General features: G+C 42.7%; 1 protein-coding gene across 1 annotated transcript in view; it reads right to left on the reverse strand.

The window, feature by feature from the left end:
* Positions 1 to 19,837, reverse strand: part of NUAK1 (NUAK family kinase 1) — a 62,935-nt gene extending 43,098 nt beyond the window's left edge. The window contains exon 1 of the mRNA XM_073324253.2: positions 19,426 to 19,837. Coding sequence (XP_073180354.1) covers positions 19,426 to 19,782 — 357 coding nt within the window. The 5' untranslated portion in view covers positions 19,783 to 19,837. The remainder of the gene's footprint in view (positions 1 to 19,425) is intronic.
* Positions 19,838 to 20,452: the final 615 nt, after the last annotated feature.

Raw genomic sequence — 20,452 nt, forward strand, 5'->3', positions numbered from 1 at the left:
ATTGCTGGTTCAAATCCAGCCTAAGTCAGTTACCATCAGTTACCTGATAGCTCTTAAATTTGGTAGTCTCAATCCAGTTGCCACAGAAGACTTCACATCCCAAAACCAACATATAAATTGATGGACCTTACAACTCTAAAGAAAGCCACCTTCCCCCAAAAAGTATTATTTTAAATATGGCAATAATACACTTCTATATTGCAGTAGTTATGTTCAAAAGAAAGAATAAATATATCATAAACATTCTTAGGACTTAAGTGTTATCCAATTTTTCAAATGTTGGATCAACATTAATCCGTCCTCTCGATATCCACCCATGTTATATCAGTTATAGTATACCACTGCAGTTCCAGAAACACTCCACTCTGGCACAGTCAACAGTGAAGCAAGTTTGCCGTGGTACCTACAGAAGTTCCTGCCATTTTCCTTTTTTTCCCTTGAACTCTGTAATACCCATCCCACCTCATTCACAAAGACTCCGTCTCCCCAAGAGGGAGTGGTGGAGAGCAATGACAGTTCAGGAACTGGGGAAATTACTTTCTCTAAGTGTAATTGTGTGGGGAGCTACTGAAGAGTAGAGATCCAACATTACCTGTGCTGTCTTTAGTGAGGAAGGTGTGAGCTGACAGGGGCGATAACTCAAGGTAGGTGCCCTGGAGCTGATGACTGTAAGATGAATTCTGAAGCCTAGCTTTCTAATAAAAACGGCTGGATTTTTTTTTTAAATGAATTCTTACATTAGCTGGAATGAAACCTGTACCTGTTGTCAAGACCTGTCAGAACATCCAAAAATGCTACTTCTAATACCTAAAACCTTGTGCACTCCAGCCTGAAAAAAAAGTCATATGCTATACTTCCTAAGGAGATTAGTTTAAAAAAAAATGAGTTTGAAGTTTTACATCCAGTTGTTTTTAGGTTGAGAATGGACAAAATAACAGAACAATTTCTAAAAAGTGAATAACCACCTCGTTTCCATAGTCTCATAACTCAAAAACATCCTGTTCAACTACCTTCAAACTTTCAAAGAAAGTTCACCTCTGGACACGTGAAAGCCTTGTAAAGAAGATGAGGGGAGAGGGTTTGGTTTTTTTTTTTCTGGTAAGCACCATAGGTCCGTAATTGGAATTAAAATAAAAACTGTCTTACAACCTTAATGACACAGTCACTACTCCTTAAGAAATGTTAACCAATACTGAATGCCATTTTCATTGAAAGGATAAAAACTGCATTTATATTAACTTCTGGTGAAGTTGCCAAGCAAATGTTTATTTTTGGCTTCCACATTTACTAAAGCCAAACGCAACAAGGAATTGGGATTCCACAATGTCTAACTGCTTTCCTTCCAGGTTACAATTTTGTTGGAACAAAAAAAAGCTGACTTTACTTATAAGTAGGAAAAAAACCTAGTAGCATCTGTTTCAATGTCTGTTTATATCATAGTTTGAATAAGGTTACAATTGTGAAATCTTTGTTATTGATCAGCTTCCAAACACAGCACAGCACCATCCAGAACATGTGCAAGGGAGGAAAACTTACTTCAAGTGTCTCATGTGCCAGTCCTTTAAGGTCTGCAAGTCCACGTGCAGAATGTTTATTACTAATTTAAAATACTGGCAAATCAGGGAAAAGGGGAGTGAAATAATTCACAAGTCCCATGATCACTGTGCTCAGTTTTGCATGGTTACTAAAGATTCCTCCTCCAAATACTGGAAGACAGTTTTCAAAATTAATTTTGAGGCTTGATTTTTCAGCTACCATAGCCAATGATACAATGAAAAATGCCAAACTGAAGCAGTAGAAAGGAACTTTAGTGAATCAGGAGGCAACATCTTCATTGTGAATTGGTCTTGAAGCATAGTGTTAGAGGGCACTCCCCCTTTGGAGGTGCTGATTTGGGATGAAATGTAAAAGCAAGATGCTGGTCACTTGTGGTCATTAAAAAAATCCCTTCACTTTTCTCAAGCACAAGGGTCCTAGTCTTGGTGTTTTGGCAAAACTCCAGTTTGAGTATATTCTCCTTGTCTACTACTCATCCCCCCTCCGCCCCATCCCATAATTTAAACGTAAATATTGTTCACATCCTCTTAGAAACTTGCATCCTGTTGTTGTGTGTGTTAAACAGTTGCAACAATGCACTCCATCAGTTAGCAATGTCTGTAACATACGTTGGCTTATGTTTAGATGAAAGACGCTGGATAAATGACACACAAAACGAGAAGCGTTTTGGATGATTTTAAAACTCTTTCTTACAATTAACTAGAATCTTCCAATGGACCTGCAGGTACATTTTCCTTTCAACCATAAGGTCCAGTTGATGATGATGATATGGATCAACAAGTTTAACACCGCTTACATTAAGGGAACTCTTCACCCTGTTTTCTCTCTCTACTGTATACTGCCACTAAGATCATTAAACCTATCTTAATAATAAGGCCCATTACATGGGCATGGGCATGATGATAAAAATACTTGGCTTTCTGTGACAGAACGATAACAAAGGAGTAATCTACAAAGCATTCTCTCAGAATAAAGACCGTAGGGGAGAAGCACTGAATGCTCCTCTAAACAATCAAAATCTAGCTCCCATTGAAGTCAGTAGGAGTTTTGCCCTTGACTTCAATGGGAGCAGGACCATTGAGAGGAAAAACGTACTCCCTGAAGACACTACTAAGAGAAGAGGTCTGCCATCCTCCCCTCAGTATGTCACAAAGAGGGAAACGTGTCTATTGGCCACACCCCTAATGCACTAAAGAGGGCCTGCAGCAGCCTAAGGTTTACCATAAGGCCCCACAGCAGGTAGAATGGTGTGAGAAGATAATGGACCCAAGGCCCTTTTTGGGGCATGTCATGGGGTGTATAGACCCCATGCTGGCCTGGCAACGAATGAGTTAATGCAGGAACTACCAGCCAATGCTGATTGGCAGCCTCACAGCAGCTGGGAGAATAAAAGCGCTGAGAAGCACAGGGGTGGGGTGGCTGCCAGAGGAGGCTGTAGACCAGAGAAAGTAGGTCCTGCTAGCAAGCTGGTGAGAAGCTGTCCCAGAGGGACAACACCCTAGAGAAGAGATGACCACAGGCTGCAGAAACCGATAGAACCAAGGTAGGATGGAGCTCAGGGTACAGGAGAAGAATTGTTGAGGGTTGATTCTGCCTGCCAGGGTTGAGGGCCCTGAGCTGGAACCCAATTGAGTGGGTGGGCTTGGGTTTTCCAACCTATCCCTCCACAGAAACTTAAGAACCAAAGGGGATTCCAGGCCTCTTGAGGACAAGGACCAGCTAACCCCTGCCAAACATAAGGGGAAACCCATACACTCCAGTGAGACAGAATTTAATGTCTTTGCCTGCAGGGTAGGACTACAGAGATTCAGACAAGAAGGGTGGACTGATTGCCCCGCTGAACTGAACAGACTACGTGCAACACTCCATCTGACCAAAAGGAGGCCCTGACGCAATAGGGCACCAGTTCACAGGGCCTCTATAGCTTCAGAGAAGCATCAGGACTGCTGTATGCTCATCAAACCACAGACTTTTGGGGGTTCTCTTCTCCATCATTAATGAGAGGTAATTTTACAGTATAAATGCCAAGGGGGTGGTTATGTGCTCATGCATACATACACTTTTACAATGCTCATCCTGGGTTTTATATGGATTTTGTTTTATTCCCCCGGCACTCTTCTTCTTGGAAGCAGGATGAGAATTAATTAAAAGGGAAAAGAGATTAATATTTCAGTCTGAGCGCCACAGCATGGAGAAGTTTTCTTTGGAAAGTTTATTTTTAAAGAATCCATATTCCTGGGATATGATTGTGCTAATCAAGGCCCAGACCTATATTTCATGAGCATCTAAAATTTCCAGTTAGGTCAATGGGAGTTTTGGATGTGTAGGAAATTCAGGCTTTAGGATTGCCAGTTGTGGGTAGCAATTATGATACAAGGGGTGGTGTACTGTACAGGGAATATAATATAAGGTACACAAAGGTATGTAATGGAGAGGGAGGGGTAGGGGCTTCAGTTTATCACACAGGAGTATCAACTCTGAGGCCCTGATGGCTAAATTATTATAATTTTCTAAAATAATCTAAAATGGACCAGGCTGCAGATACAATCCTCTATTGGGGGCCTAGTAACCCACAGTCCCCCATCCTGTTTGGAGAACTGACCCTGGAAAATATTTTCAAATGTTGGCAACTTTGTCAGTTAAACCTCACCCAGTTTCCTTTTGTTTTAGGTCTGCAGATCATTCTGTAATATTAAACTCCCCTCTTGTTTTTGTAATAATTCTACTTTGGTTTCATCTTGTTCAGCCTGAATGGTATTAATTTAATTGCCCTTTTTGGTTATGGACCATCCTGGAAATTATTACAGAGTTCCATGGAATTATTACAGAGGGAGGAAGGGAATTGCTAACATTATTTTTTTCCATCCTTCTCTGATTTCTAAGAAATATCTGTATCCCTGAAAGCAGAGGGACCTGCTGCTGCTCCTTTTTATTTATCAAAAGTAAATAAGAGGGGCCACCTAATGGCTCAGTGGGAAGGGTAATACAGAAACAACCAAGCTCAGGTTTTCCTGGAACAGTAGAACTGGAGTGGACAAAGATGTGACAGGGAGGGTGAAGAATGAATTGTTCTTTCACAAGATCTAGCAGCTGGTTACCAAGCAATTTTACAGCCACAGAGAAGGGTACCTATTCTCCCTGTTCAGAAATCAAGGTGGTTGTTCTGAACAGTTGGGGGAGAATGAAATTTGAAAAAGAGGCAACCCAGAACAAAGGAACGGGTAAAAAAGCCTTTGGCAATGTAGTCACTCGGACTGTGTAATCTCACTCAGACTGTAGCCCCCACCCCCATCACACGCACACCCCCTTTTCTTGGCAGCTGCCTTAGCCAGAGTCAATTGAACAAGGGAGAGTCCGTACTCAGATTTCTGGAATCCTTTTGCCAAAAAGTTAGGTAGAGCACCAGCAGCAACGCAGGCTTCCCACTTCACCCTGCCAGTGACCTTAACACAGACTTGGATGTACCACGGTCCCCAGAGTGGAGAACAATTCCCTCTCATTCTACTTGGTCCAGAATTTCATCTCAGCAAATACCACAAATCATGTCATACTGTGTAGAACTATTTAAGTGGTGCTGTGCAATGTGAATTGCTGTCCATGAGGGACTGAGCTAGCCACTGCCTAACCCATTTTATTTAACTTTTTACTTAAACTTCCCTGAAGGAGGAGGTTGCATTTTGCTACTCTGGAGCTCAGAACTGCTTTCATCTCATTTGAGCCAGGCATTCCTTTGCTAAGTGGCAGAAATAATTTAATTTTTAAAACAGATCCTAAATAAAAACATTTGTGACATTTTCTGCATAAAATGTAGTAATTATTATGTAATTATTGGCTCCATGTCCTAGAAATATACTAATCCTGATTTAGCTAAAATAAAACCAAATACATTACATTCACTGGAATTACACCAGCAATTAAGTCCATTTTTTTAGCCCCTGGATAAAACCATGCATTGTATTAAATTATGTGTGTTCCTAGTTTTGCATTTTTACATTCCTAAAAACAAGAATGCACATGGCTACCACTATAATACTGATAACTTCCAGCTCAATCCTATATTAACTTGTGCAAGAACAGCATTAACCTCTCAATTGCATCAGATAATCCATGACAAGGATTAACAGAGCTGCCTTGTTGAAAATGAAGCAATTTTAGCCCTCCTTTTACTGTGACTGCTTTCTGAAGTGTGCTTTAATGTGCATGCCATAGTTCAGAATGAGCCAACATTTAAATTAGCTTATATAATAGGCTGTTAAAGTGTCATAGAGGGCTTTGTTGGGCAGATAATGAGAAGAATTTGGGTGTACAGTGAAACAAAGACACAGCTGCCTGTGCCAAACATTCAGTTTATGGCAATACTTCATACAAATTATTCCCTATAACAACTGAACTGTCATATCCTACAACCACATCCCAGGCAACCTCCCAACTGAGCTTGCTAAGGCTGCAGTCTGATGTGCTGTACACACAAACACCAGTAATACCCAGATGTTCTCTATGTAAAACATTTGGTTTGAAACACATAGCACTTCTTTCCAAAAAGCCATTACATTTGTTTAATGGACTCATACAGCTCAACTAAAATATCCTGGAGCAGACATTTGACTGCAATTCTACTCTATAAGCCCCATCTGCAAAAAAGAGAAAAAGCAAATGAGAATGCTTTACATGATTTATGCTGCCTTTATGATCAGCCAGTTCATAAAACACAAGCTCTGCTCTACAGACAATAACACAGATTGCTTTCAAGTGTGTCATTTAGCCCTTGCCTGCATTAAACAAATACATCAACTGAAAAAAAGGGCCAAAATTCTTCAGCTTATGAGTGTAACCAAGGGCAGAATTTGGCCCAAAGCTGTCTCGAGGAATGTGATTTTCTGTTTTACATTCAGGGAGAGGGAATAATGATAACTGGTAACATTCATAACTACATAGGTTTCTTTGCATCAGAGGAAGGCTGGAAGGAGGGAGGTTAAAGTACATAATGAAATTCTTTAATGAATTCCTCTATGGTAATATTCACTCCACAATGAAGCATTTCATGGTCCTGTTAGAACACATTTTTATAATGAAATGCTAGACAGGATAAACTGAGACGATACTTATGTCACTGATGTAAAGAGATGCATAGAAAACTCTTGGATCATACTCAGAATAAGACTGTTGCTGAAAAAGAGGGCCAGCCAATCACTTGGCTGCCAATATGTTGTACAACTTTTTTTGCTGAAAGCCCCTTGTTCATTACGAGTCTTAACAACTTAAGCAGATAATGGGGTAGGGTGTGGGCATGAAGAAGAGGAGACAGTCCGTGGGTGGAAGAAAAGCTAACATCTGCAGTGCTCAGGGGATACAACTACAGCCTCAAAGGAAGATACTCACTTTTCCTTGTCACAGAGGAAGTGCAGCCTTTTCCTAGGATGTACGAAGCTGCCACATACAGTCAAGTAGAAGAAGGCTAGGCTCATGATTAAGGCACTGGAGTGGCACTTGGGAGTTTGGGCTTCTGTTTCTTGCTCTGCCCCAAATTTCTCATGTGACCTTGGGCAAGTCACTTAATCTCTCATTGCCTGCAGCCTTGTCTTCACTAGGAAGGGTTTGTCAGTATACCTAAACCAGTATCGCTATACTGTCAAACCCTCCTATAGAGACGCAGCTTATGCCAGCAAAAAAAACCTCTTGACAGTATGGCTCAGTCCAGTTCCCCCAAATGAAATAAGCTATACCAGCAAAGAGACTTTTTTTGCTAGTATAACTGTGTTTACTGTAGGGCTTTTGTTGGCATAGCTGTGTGAATTAAGGGTATGTTTTTATTTTTTCATACTGCTAACTGATAGAGCTGTGCTGGCAAAACTTTTCAGTACAAACCAGACCTCATTTCCCCTTCTGTAACACAGGGGAAATAATCCTTCCTATCTCAAAGGGATGTAGCAAGGCTATGTTAATGGTTGTGGGGTGCTCCGACATTATGGTGATGACAAGCACCACAGAAAAAGCCTATACATAAAAATGAAGGAAGAAAAGTTGGGTTATATAAAGAAAAGGCTGCTCAGGAAAACGCAATGGAGACAAGGTTCAAATATTCTTTGCTTGTGGGAGGGAGGAGAGTACCCCCCTCATGTACACCCTTATCTGGGTTAATTAAGGCCAACTAAAGCTCATTCTCAGATGACTGGGACCAACGAACCATAAAAATAGCCCAGACGTCAAACAAACAAATGTTTAGCTAACCACTGCTATCACAATAGAGTTATCAAATGTTTTTACCCATTGGTGTAGGTCCAACTGTACTGCTTTCTAATGTATTTTAAATACTCTTGTGGTAAGGTAGTAGTACTGTATTTTAGCTGGTATTTTTACAGGCTATAATATTTCATATCGGTATGCAACTACTTCAAGCCTCAGGGAGTGTAGTGTTAGTCAATCTACCCTCCTGCTGAGCATTCAGCTACCAAGGAGGTTTCACTCTTCAGTATTCTCCCGATGGTCACTTTTTCCTACGCCAAAATGTTCCACTTGGAACAACAAACCGCAGAACACTGCTAAGGTGATTATGAGGTATGTCTTCATTTCAGATTTAACTACAGATGCAAGGGTTCTAAATTCCAGGACTACACTATTTACGCTATTTTAAGCATGTCATTCCTTGTGACAAACATAATTAAAAACCCCAATATGGAACCAAAACACATTATGACTTTATTTCTGCAAAGCCCAACAAAAACAAAACAAATTCCAAATGTGTATGATAGTGGGTTGTTTTTTTTAAACAAATGATGCATGGTCATTTTTCTTCATTTATCTTTTGCTTAAATAGGGATAATCATTTGCATCAATAACAAACAAAACAGTTCTTTTCAATTATTATCGTTAGCAAACACTAATCCTAAAGTTCATGCTGCCTTGCAGAGATGTTTTTATCTAAACTCATTGCTAGATTATGAAGTAGGTTCTACAAGGAAAATATTCAGACTCATTTTTAAATTAAACAAATCTCTTCCAAATACAGTGAATATTATGGAGGTGTCTCTAGAATGTCCATCATTAGGATTGTGTCAAGATTGGTAGTTATATTAGGGATTAGATCCCTTTTCTGTGTATGGGAAATATAGTCTGGAGGTGTCAGTAGCAACTCCATTGTCAAAACTGCACTGTGATTTCCACCTAAAGCAGGACCAAAATCTCTCTGCTCTATATCTTAATGACTGAATTTAGTCTCCAACTTTGGCACAATAATCCTTTGTAGGACAAACAAATGTTCTATTTCTTTCAGTCAAGTATGTACAAATCACTGTGTCTGTGCCAAGGCATTGGTGCTTAAAGACACCCTGCCCTCTCCCCCCCCCAAACACTGCTGACTCCGCTCTCCAACACACTGAAGCACTCGCACCATGGGGAGTCTTTCAAGCACCAGTGCCTCAGCTCAGGCACTTGGCTCCTCCAGTACTACTGCCTGAGCTCTCCAGTATGCCAGCAGCAGTGCCAAGGTCACTACGGGCCTCTATGCCAAAATACCAGCACATCAAGGGCTTACCCAGTGCTGCTGACTTGGTCTACCAGGTAGCCAAGGTAACAGGCCTGAGGGAGCCCTTGAAGCACTGATGCCTTATCACAGAGACAGTGGGATCCCTAGTCACTCTCCTGCCTCCCATCAAATCTTCAATCACCATCAAGCTCCCCGACATCGCACCTCTTGTCCTCCTTGGTTCCCCAGTGCACTATACAACTGCCCCACTGGGAGTGAGGAGGTGGTGAATGGCCCATTTAAGGAGACCATGAGAGGCTGAGCAGGGATGTGGGAGACAACATGGAAGGTGAAAAAATGTGGGGTGTGCAGTGGGCGACGGGGCTGTGGAGGGAAGAGTGCTGTGGTGTGAATGTTGCTGAAGTAACGTGGACAAGGAACAACTGTTGTAGGTTGCGAGGGATGACTGGGGAATTATCTAGGGATTAATTGTTGTATTAATGGAAGATTAACTCTTTATTAAAAAAGCTTTTGGTCTGGGATAGAAGGATGATGGTCATATGATCATTTTCGCCAAGGAATGGACTGTGGCCATGAAATAAGCTACAAACCATGGAATGAACTGCACTTAATTTGCAATTTTGAGTTTACCTACAGTTGGCTCACAAATCTAATTCCACCAGGACGGCTCCTAACATTCCAATCCTGTCAAGCACTTTTCCCACAGCAGCCATTTTTTTAAAATAAAAGGACCTAACCATAAAAATATTTTATTCCTTTCCTCCGTGTGTCAGGACAGGACTTGAAAAATCACACTCAAGCAAGATCCAGGACTTGTATTCAATCCTGGACCAGTGGCAGTTACAAGGTCTGATATCTTGGGAACAATCAAAACTAGTAGCAGTGCTATCTGTCCTTGGAGAGCAGGGATATTACGAATATCAATAATCCATATTAGTTTAATGGCATGACTTGGGGATTGTTTGATTTGTACACATGGTGATTGGTATAAAAATCATATTTAGCTGCAATTAGAAATTAGCACCACGGCAAGGGACGACTGCATTCAGGCATTTTTTCCCCATTTGAACATGTAGTTAAAGGTGATGGGAGGGCCTCTACATGAATTAAACATCTGGTATTTTTGGTGTGAGTCCAGGATGTTTGATCAGTATGGCCAGACGCTGTACTCTCATGGAATACCTCACCCAGCCCCCTAGTGTTCAAAGGTCTAGGATCTTCTAATTTATACAATGTACAATGTTGTCTGTGCAGACATGGTGATAAATATAATCTGTTTAAAAAGCAGATCCTTCTCAAATCATAACTCACAGATGCTTAAAGGCTTTCATGTGGGTAAGACAAATGAGAGCCACAGTGCCTGATTCTATAGCCAGGGAGTACAGGAAGCAACAGCAGGAGAACACTATTGAAAGCCTGGATACACTTATGGCTTTAGTGAATTGGTCATAAAATATAACAACACACAGATGCAGTTTTTACCTTGCTCTGTAGTTTTTTCACTGTTGGCCATATATCTAGCAAATTGTGGAAACAGTTTTTGGTTTTGTTTGTTAAATAGACACATATGGTATCCCTGTCTGTTAAAAGATAGCTACAAGATGCATCAACCAATTAATTTGCATATCTAGTATTACACTTCTGATTGGTCAGTATATGGGGTATACTTGGAGTTGCAAAGAAGTGTGTCTCAAACAAAGAAGTAGAACAAGAATATTTTTTTAAAGAGTCAGGTGCATGCCCTGGCAATGTAGGGCCAAATTCTGCCTTCTGGGGGAAAAGAACAAGAGAAAAATGTCAACAGATCTGTGTGTGCTATAAGGGCACTATAATGTTTCCCACATTCTCTCTCCTTTTGATTTTCATGGATCTGTGCATGTGGATCTGGCTGTGGCCGAGGTTTACCAAATATTGTCAGTGTTTTTTTAACCCATGTATGACTTTCTCCTCTGGTATTTTGTGGCTACCACCTGCTGCTTATTGGCTCTACAATCTAGCAAAAACTTTCTAGTTATTTACCAAAAAACAAAAACAAAAAAAACCAGACTCACAGAGTAACTGTGATTAGAATTCTATAACGAATAAACAATCTTTAGCATGAACTGCAAGTTCCAGACATCTTTATCCAACATAGATGAGCTCAAACTAGAATATGTATGAAAACACTCTCCACATGTCATATCATAATTGTAATTCTTAGGCAAAAATAAAATCACACACAGCCGAACACCACAATACATTTGAACAATATGTGCCAAAAGAGATTTTGTACAGTTTTCATTCTGTTGGGTTCTCTCACACATGGTGTTTTGAAACCATTTGTAACAACACTTGTAGCATGTTTTAACTGAGAGTTGCTTTATAAACAGTAGGCCAAATTCTATCATGAATTTCACTTCAGTGAGGTTGCATGGGGTGTAAATCAGGGCTGAATTTGGCCCATAAATTAACACAACTTCTCTGAGTGGCAAAGTAGCAGTATCCCTATTTTATAATGGGCAAGCTGAGGCACAGAGAAGTTAACTGAACTGCCCCAAATCACACAGCAAGTCAGCGGAAGAGCCAGAAATAGGATCCCAGAGCCTAGAAATCCATTCACTTGTTTATAGATCCAAAGTCCTCCAGTAAATGCCACCCACCGGACGTCAACCCAGGAATCAGAATGAGCATCTGCCTCTGACTGAGTTAAAAGAGCTAAAAGATTCGTGAAAACTAACATATTTAGACAACTCTGAGTCCTTACTCGCAACTCATTGACGCAGACTTTTACAGAATATTTACTTCACCAAACTAACTTGCTTCTACATTTTTCAGCCATTTGTTTAAGTTATTTTTAGGTAGGAGCACCCCTTCTGATCTAATCTCTCTAGTTTGAGGATCTGGAGAGCTGTGCTTTAGGAAGGATGGCAGAATACAGGACAATCAATTTCCGCTTTCAGTTCCTGAAACTCAACCCCTTCCTGCACATTTCAGATACTCAAGTGAGGGTTAGATGTAGCCATTTGACACTTACCTCATGATATTTCCCACTGTAATAAATTTGTGGTACTTTCTAAGAAGGACTTTAAGCAAAAATAAACTACACACCATTGGATTTAATTAGGAAATATTTATACCACTGTTTTAGAACAGTTATGTAATAAATAGGGATGGAACAAAACAACAAAAATCAGTCCCCAAAGCCAATTTGCTTAGGCTTATTATAGGTAGTGCAGGTAGCAATTCCCAGAGTTAATGCCGGACACTTTCTGTTATAAGGTTCTGTTTTCAGTTACTTATATCTTTTCCAAATTTTAATTGTTTGGACTGCCAATTTTTTCCATGCGGGGTATCTGCCTCAGGATGAATATTGCTGGAAAGTTTTAGCAGTTCAGCCATTTCCAAGAAGGAGGTTATGAAAAATGTTGTTTTGCCCATGTTAAAAAAAAAATCTTAACTTTTTCACTAAGCTCTAACACCTCCATGCTTTGGAGCAGGAACTTGAAATTTAGCAGGGGGTCTCCCTGGTGTCAGGAATGTACCTTCTCTCATCTCCATGGAACCTTGCCCAAATTTATCAAAGTCATAAGCCTCTGAAAAATCTCAGTTTGCATATGCTCAATAGAATGTTGTTAGAGTTTGGAGCTAAATTTGCCAAAGATTCCATCTGCACAGAGCATGCTGCAACCCCTCGCAGCTCTTGTGTGATAACTGGAGCGTGTATGCACTGTCTCCGAGAAAGACTGAGCATGCTCCATCCTGGGACTGCAGGAGCTCAGACCTTCCCTGCAATTGCTTCACTCAACTGCTAGGTCCCATTGTGGCAACAGACACAGGAACAGAGAGCAGGAAGACTCTCTCTCCTGCACTCTCAATGCTCCCCCAGCTTGTTCCCCATCAGTATAGAAGAGGAGAGTACAGCTTGACTGGAATGCAGATAGGGGGTTTTCACAACAAAATTTTTGGTGGTCTCTAAGTGTGGCCACCAACTCTTGCTGGTGGCTGCTCTGACAAATTTTCCTAACATACTTAATTAACTTTAGGCAAAACAAATAAATATGCACATATACTTGTCCAAATCATTGTAATTTATTTATGTAAGGTGGGTTTTTTTTTTCAGATTTAATAAGGTATAGTTGTATTTTGATGCCCCTGGTCCCTGCTGCCTCCCCCCGCCCTCCATGGATGTCCCTGGCTCCTGCTGCTTCCCCCACCCCACATTGCCCCAAGCTCCTTTCTGTGGCCTCACACCCCAGGCTCAGCCCGAACCATGCCTCTTTACCATGGTGCCTTGTAAGATCAGCCTTGCTAATGCCCAAAGCCGGAGCCCCACAGCTGGAGCCAAGGGTGGGGGAGGCTGAAGCTTGGTGCCCTGCTGCCACCCCAGGAGGCTGAAGCCCGGAGCCAGCTGAAACGGGGGGGGGGGGAGGGGCTGAAGCACGATGCTCACTGCCAGAGCCCTAAGGCTGAAGAAGGGAGAGAGGGGGATTAAGCCCATCCCCAGAGTCCTGAGGCTGAAGGGGGGGAGGGGCTGAAGTCCCCTGGAGTCCCTGGACCCTGCAGGGAGGGGCCACTGCTTTGCCCTCTCCCCCAGAAGGCTGTCATGGCCACAGGAAACCCCCCTGGTGGCTGCATGCGGCCACAGTGGCCACATTTGAGAAATGTGTAAGGAACAGGGAGAGGAGAAGGAAGAGGTGTGAGGCGCAGGAGCCAAGTGGGAGAGAGACTGCTCTAGGAATGAATCAGGGTTGAGTAGTAAAGGGGGTTGTCTGTTGGATCCCTGCCTCATTTGTTGCAGAAGTTGTAAGGTACATACTGAAAGAGGCAGGGAACTGCAAGAAAAGAAAGGATGATCGCATGGCTAAGGCACTTGAATGCTGCCTTGGGGACCTGGATTCTATCCCTGCCTCTGCCACAGAGTTCCTGTGTGATGCTGGGCAAGTCAGTGAAGCCAAAACATTTACAGGTGGCCACTGTGTGTTCCTCATTTTCTAGGTGCTTGACTTGAGATATTAGGGTCTGATTTGCAGAAGTGCTGAGCACTCAGAACAGCAACAGAAGTCTACAGGAGATCTACTCTGAACATACAAAGTGCTATAAAATGCTAAGTACTCTGAAAAAGTCAGGTCCCAGCATCTCAAAGTGGGCACCCAAAGTATGTTGACACTTTTGGATTTAACCTCTGCTCCATGCGTAAAATGGGAATAATAATCATACCACTTCACATCACAACAGTGTTCCAAAGACACATTAATGAATGTTTGTCATGAACTAAGTTACTACAATGAGAGCATTATAGAAAAGTTATAAGGAAATTTATAATTCTGTATTTGGTTTGAATAATGTGTAGTAAATAATGCATAGGGCCTCACAAGAACAATGAGAATACAAATAAATATTGACCTGCCCATTCACTGTATGAGGGAGGAGTCCTGTGGATAAAACAGTACTTGATCACATAATTAAAATAAAGCATACAAGAGAGCTGAATTAAGGTTCCACAGACAACTTTACCACTGATATTTCCCAACTTTTGAGTCCTTGACTTTTCAACATTAACTTGCTTTTAATGTAGGGTTTTTTCCTCTGGCTGTAATAGATTACTGATCTACCCCTAAAGGGCTCAATTATGGGTTGTCTGACAGACACTTTATGTAATTTGCTGATGTAAAAGTTCCATAAACTGGACCTGCCATAGAGTGGTTCCCCACTTGCCACAGAGCTCTACTGGAACTGCTAAGCACCAGACCCTTCTCAGTTCCCTGTGTATGGGGCATGCCAGAAGACAGAAGGAAGAGTGGGCGCTGCGAGTCTCAGCCTACAGCCACTGCAACCAGAGCACAGTGTACGTTAGAGCAGCCCTATAGCCCTAAGGACTGGGCAGAATGTTGACTGAGCCAAGAATATTGGAAGGCTTGGAAGTGGTGCACAACCCCTTTACTCCCATCCTTCCATTCCTACACTGAAATCAACTCAGCAGAATGGAGAATCGGGGCACTACTCCTTGTGATCTGCACAACCGCTCTTATCTTGTTAATTGGGACACACTCCACTTAAAAAATCTTGTTGTAAACAAACAAATGTATCTGTGTTACAAATAAGACCCTAATTATTAAAATGACCAAACTTTAAAAAAAAAATCCAATTTACTTGTCACTATTTATGTTTTTCACTTCTCTCTGTCAGGGCAATGACAATCAATGAAGCCAGTTTCCCTTTGTTTACACCATTTCACTTTCAGGTTCTCAAAAGCAATGTCTGAGTTTCCAACACCACAGGGGAATGCTGATTTGTTTTGAAACAAGGTTTTTTCATTGGAATTTTTTCAACTGTGCAAATGTTTCAAACAATCTAAAATTTTGCAAGAGATTGCTTTTATATGATGTAAATTTGGGGCCAAATTTAATTTGGCAGCATCCCTATGATTGAGAGCTGCATGGTGCACTTTTATACATAAGTGTAAATAAGATATAAACGAGAAATGCCTGTGTTTTATGTTGTGCTGCACCTTGTCATCAGTTCTCAGACTAATAAGCCTGTCTTAGGGGTAGGGAGAGAAGAATTAGGTGGTTTGCCCTCTGTTGGCCAGGAGGAAGATAAAAGCCCTGACTCTCAGGAGGGGACCAGAGAAAAAATTACCTGCTGCTGCTCCCACTCCCCTAGCCCACCCCTGGCCCCTGCAGAAAGAAAAATCTGTCCAGTGAGTGAATGCTGAAGGGGTCAGACACTGGGTGCTTGGAGAGTGGGTGCGTGAGAAATTGTTACATACAATATATAGTGTTGTTAATAATTGGGACATTGGGGTATGGAGCGGGGATTGAATGATGACACAAGAGGGAACCCCTATATGAGTGGACCTGCAGGGGGCTCTGGATGTGCCTCCTTTTAAAAAAATCAAGTTCTGCTCTGTTTTGAGTGCATCGTGCAATGTAACAGGCTTTCATCTGGATTCTTGCCATGTATCACAATACTAGACCTTCTTTTGCCGATATTAACCAAAACATACACCGTATCAGCAGAATACCATTTACTGGCTTATATGTAATCCCAGAAAAAAACTACTTAAAGATGGAGTTAAGGTTGAAAGGCCCTATCAGCGATTTAGGGTAATTATCCTCAAACCAAGCATTTTCTAGCATGAGCATCTTGCAGGATTTCCTTTCATTATGCACCGTGTACTGTACAGGCACATATGACCATTACCTAGCATGCCTTGCACTTATATGATTGTAACTATGGATTCCTTGGCTAACCCATACTGATTATAGTACATGAGCAAAGTTTTGTTCTGCTGCTTTCATGTGCAAGAGGACAAGCGGAAAAAGCACCTACAGGAATTTCAATGTACATGCTACTTCACAGTCTTTCTATATCCTCCTATATCACCCTTATACTTATAGGAACTTTCACTTAAGATATCATAAGGTGTGAATTTTATACCCAACCAGTACTAAATAAGGAAATCTTGTTTGGAAAACAGCGTGCCCCAAAACATCATATTGGGATATTAATTTATCTGTTTCATGGAACACACAACGTTGTATGTAGTAACTGTCGTAACTAGTACACATTCAAATAAGTTGTTTTTAGCAACAAACTAAATATATCATACAATCCACCTAGCAGTTTTTACTTTCAGAACACTTTGTGAACATGTTTCAGTGCAAAATGGTAAAAAAAAAAAAAAAAAGATAAACTGAATACACATAGACTGTTAAATCAAAGCCAAATACTATTCCCACTGAAGTCAATACAGACTTGCTGTTGACTTTAGTTGGGGCAGGATTGAGCCATTTATAGGACTCAATTCTCCTCTCATGCTGGTTTTGTACTGATGTTACTCCATTGACTTCGGTGGTGTTACTTCTCATTTACAGCAATGTGAGATCAGAATCAGACTCTTAGCCTGTCAAACCTGTCGACTGACTTTGTTGTTAAGTTGTTTATTACAGTTAGAAACAATTGAATGCAAAATTCAAAGCTTACATTTTATATTAAAGTCTGGCTACTCATGCAATAATCTTTAGCAAAATGTTGTATAGCTAAATTGCTTGTTAGCTAATAAAAAATTTTAAAGGCCAAATATGTTAGCGCAGATCACTTGGACAGGGCTAATAACTGGGAATGTAATGTTGTTTCCAAGGTTCAGGTTTGCAATCTGTTGCCATACAGCTTGAACTATTTACATACTGCTGAGTGAAAAAAGATGACTGGAAGCAAACAACCAGGTTAGAGAGTGACCTTGGGACTCTTGAAACCTAGCTTCTGGTTATTGGACAATTTGTGCTTAAGACATAATGGAATGGTGCCTGCCACACTGCTCTCTGTGCATCCCCTGCTGGTCACAGTATGAATCTATTCAAGCCTTTTCAAAGATGCCATAAATACTGATGACTAATGAGAACAGAAGGGAAGAAAGAAATGAGAATGAAAAAAAGTTGAATGAAAACCCTGTGTCTCTCCTGACCCAGCCCCCTTTTGCTGCATTCTCCTCTTGTGGGTGAAGTGGTCTGTGAGATAAATTAGTGCTCGAAGTACGAGAGTCGGGGGTGGAAACTGAAAAAAAAAAGTAATTTCTATTAACTTCATGTCTGGTTGGGTTCAGGGCCACTAGCTCTAATTCTTTAGAACCGACAAAATGCAGATATTTCACATGTGCTCAAACAGGAGAGTTTAAGCAAAAACATTATATTGTAATTGAATGTAGCTTAATTAATAAAAATAAATGCCATGTGGCAAGGATTAAGTTTTACAATATAAAATTAAGCTATAATATACTCCAGTAAGTATTCTAAATACCGGTAGACAGATTGCATGCAACATTTTTATTTCATTTAAGAATCCAGCTGTATTTTGATTTTCATCCTTTCTCCCTATTTCCCCAAGCTTTGCTACCTCAGCCACAAAGATTCAGATCAGACTGAAATTTGAAATACTTCATCTCTTTTCAGAAGAGGACTTTCCCCTAAACAAATCTGATTAAAGCCCATTCAACATCTTTCTTTAAGTTATTCAAGTTTAAAAAATAGATGTTTCTTACTTTTTTGCAACTAAAAAACATCAGACTTTAAAAAAATCAGTCTCCATAATAGAGATCATTAGCTTCTGTTAGTCTGAAATTTTAGACCAGCCAAGACAGCAAACATTAAAAATCTTGTACTTGAAGTGAGCATGTGCAGAGATGTTCATCTCTGGTTTCTGTTTAGCCAGCCTCCAAATGAGCTAGTAAAATGAAAGAACACATAATGTAATTGTACAGCTTGGTTGAAACTCTCATTTTAACTGTTGACACATAGCTCTAGTTGTAAAGTAAATGTCCCTTATTCAAGCCACCTCACTGGCAGTTTCTGTTTCTTCCTCTGGGTATGTGCTAGGTTTGCAGCCAACCAAAACAAAAACAGCAATGAAACAAAACTTGTATGTCACTAGGGCAATGTCTTGCTTTTGTACAGTCTGCTGAAAATCAGTCAACCTCAAATGAAATTTATGTTAAGGTGTCTTCAGAAAAGCATTTATGTCTCTGAGCAGTCAATCGCTAATGCACTCCCTGCATCTTGTACCATCACCCTACTACTGGAGATGTATTTCAACTGAAAATCAAATGGCAATGTGTGTGTGTTACTTCAGATGCATTACAAGTCCCCCTGTGTATGAGGCTGAAGGAGATGTGGGAGGACTTGCTGGATTCCAGTTATTATAGGGTGGCCTCTGGGCTGTGTTAGGTCTTGAGCCATCCCACAAAACTGAGCCATGAACTGGACTGTAAAAATCAATGGGGCTGGATTGCAGTCCCAGCATTTTTTAGGTGTCAGCCAAGTTCAGATCACAAAAGTTAACTGCAACAAATCACTGCACTGTATCACTTAAAAATAACACTTAATATTCTGACACCATTCTGAGGGTCACTTCAATTAGCTAGGGAACTCTGCAAGTTGCACTGCACTATACATTTCCACCCTTAGAAATAAAGGTAAGGTTACTGGTGAAGACGGCCACATCTGTGAAGGCCAACAAAAACACACATTTTATTCCAATCATAAATATCATTTGGCGCCTGGTAAATATGCCCAAGTATATAACTGCCTCATCGTAAGTATTTGGCTGGAGTCAAAACACTGGTTCCAAAGGCACTTGGAGGCTATTCCGATCGAGTCCCAAACTCCATAGCTAGCTGTATAATGGGTACCAGTACCGCCAAAGAGCTGGGTTCATATTCTCCCATTCTTTGGGGAGATTTCAGCTCGAAGCTTTGTGGCTTGGGCACCTCTTGAATGCCACAGCTTCCTTTCTACCTCCTCTGAGATAACGCTCAGGGGCCTGATCTCTAACAAGCTCCTGGGAGGATGCACCCGAGGAGCGGTGTTCCCCCTGGGAAGCTATAAGAAAAACGGCTCAGGCTGCCTTACCACTCTGCCCGAAAACCTCTCGATGGCCCTCTTGACTTTGCCATAGGTGCCCTTGCCCAGGGTCTCCTGCAGCTCGTAGCGGTGCTTCAGGTTGTGCTTGTGATGATGCCTCTTCACCCCTTGCTGCTTCCTCAGCTCCGGCGCCGCTGTCACCTCGGAGGATGGAGCCTCTTCCGCCGGCTCCTCCAGGGCCGCGGCTCCCTTGCCGGCGGCGCCCGGCTGGGAGCCGCACGAGAGGCAGCGCTGGGGAGCGGGGCCGCGGCCAGCATCCAGCTCAGCGCCCTCCATCTCCGGCGGCGGCACGGCGCGGGGGGCACTCGCGGGAGCGCAGCCGCCGCCTCTCCGCTCTGCCCACATCTGCTGGGCACCAGCCCTTGCGCCGCTGGGGTGGGGACCCGCAGCGCCCCCGACCCCCGCCCTCCCCTCCCCTCTCCTTCCTCCTCCTCCTCACCCCCCTCTCCGGCTGCTGAGGCACATTTGGCACTCGGGGAACAGGCGCCGCTGCAGCCCCGCTTGGCAAGTCCCCCCTCCGCCCCCCCGGGACGAAGCGAGCCGAAGCGACCCCGCTCCGCCCCGCCTAGGGGCAGGCAAGGCTCGGGGACAGCGGGCACCCGCTGGCGGGGAGCCCCTGGCTGGAGCTGTGCTGGGCAGCCCCTTCCCGGCCGGTGGCCCCGGGCTGGGAAGCGGCTCTGGCCGGGGGTGGCGGGGAGACCAGCCCCGTCTTTGTGCGGCCGCCGAGGAGACTGGCCCCGCCTGGCCCCTCACTCAGCCGGGCTGCCCGGCCTGGGAGGGGGGGGGGGTCGGTATTTACAGCCCGCGGGCCCCGAGCTGGCTGCCCCTGCCGCCGGCCCCGCCGCACATGTGCGGCTGGAAGGTGCCCTTCTGCTCCAGGCTATATTTGGTGGCGGAGGGTGCCCGGGCTGGGGCCGGAGCCAGCGGCGGGGCTAGGCGGCCGAGCCGCTCTCTCTGCGCAGAGCAGGCGCCGGAGCCTCCTCCTCATGTTCCCTTCAGCCCGGCCCTGGCTGTG

This window comes from Lepidochelys kempii, chromosome 1 (genome assembly GCF_965140285.1).
Source record: "Lepidochelys kempii isolate rLepKem1 chromosome 1, rLepKem1.hap1, whole genome shotgun sequence".
Taxonomy (NCBI): Eukaryota; Metazoa; Chordata; order Testudines; family Cheloniidae; genus Lepidochelys; species Lepidochelys kempii.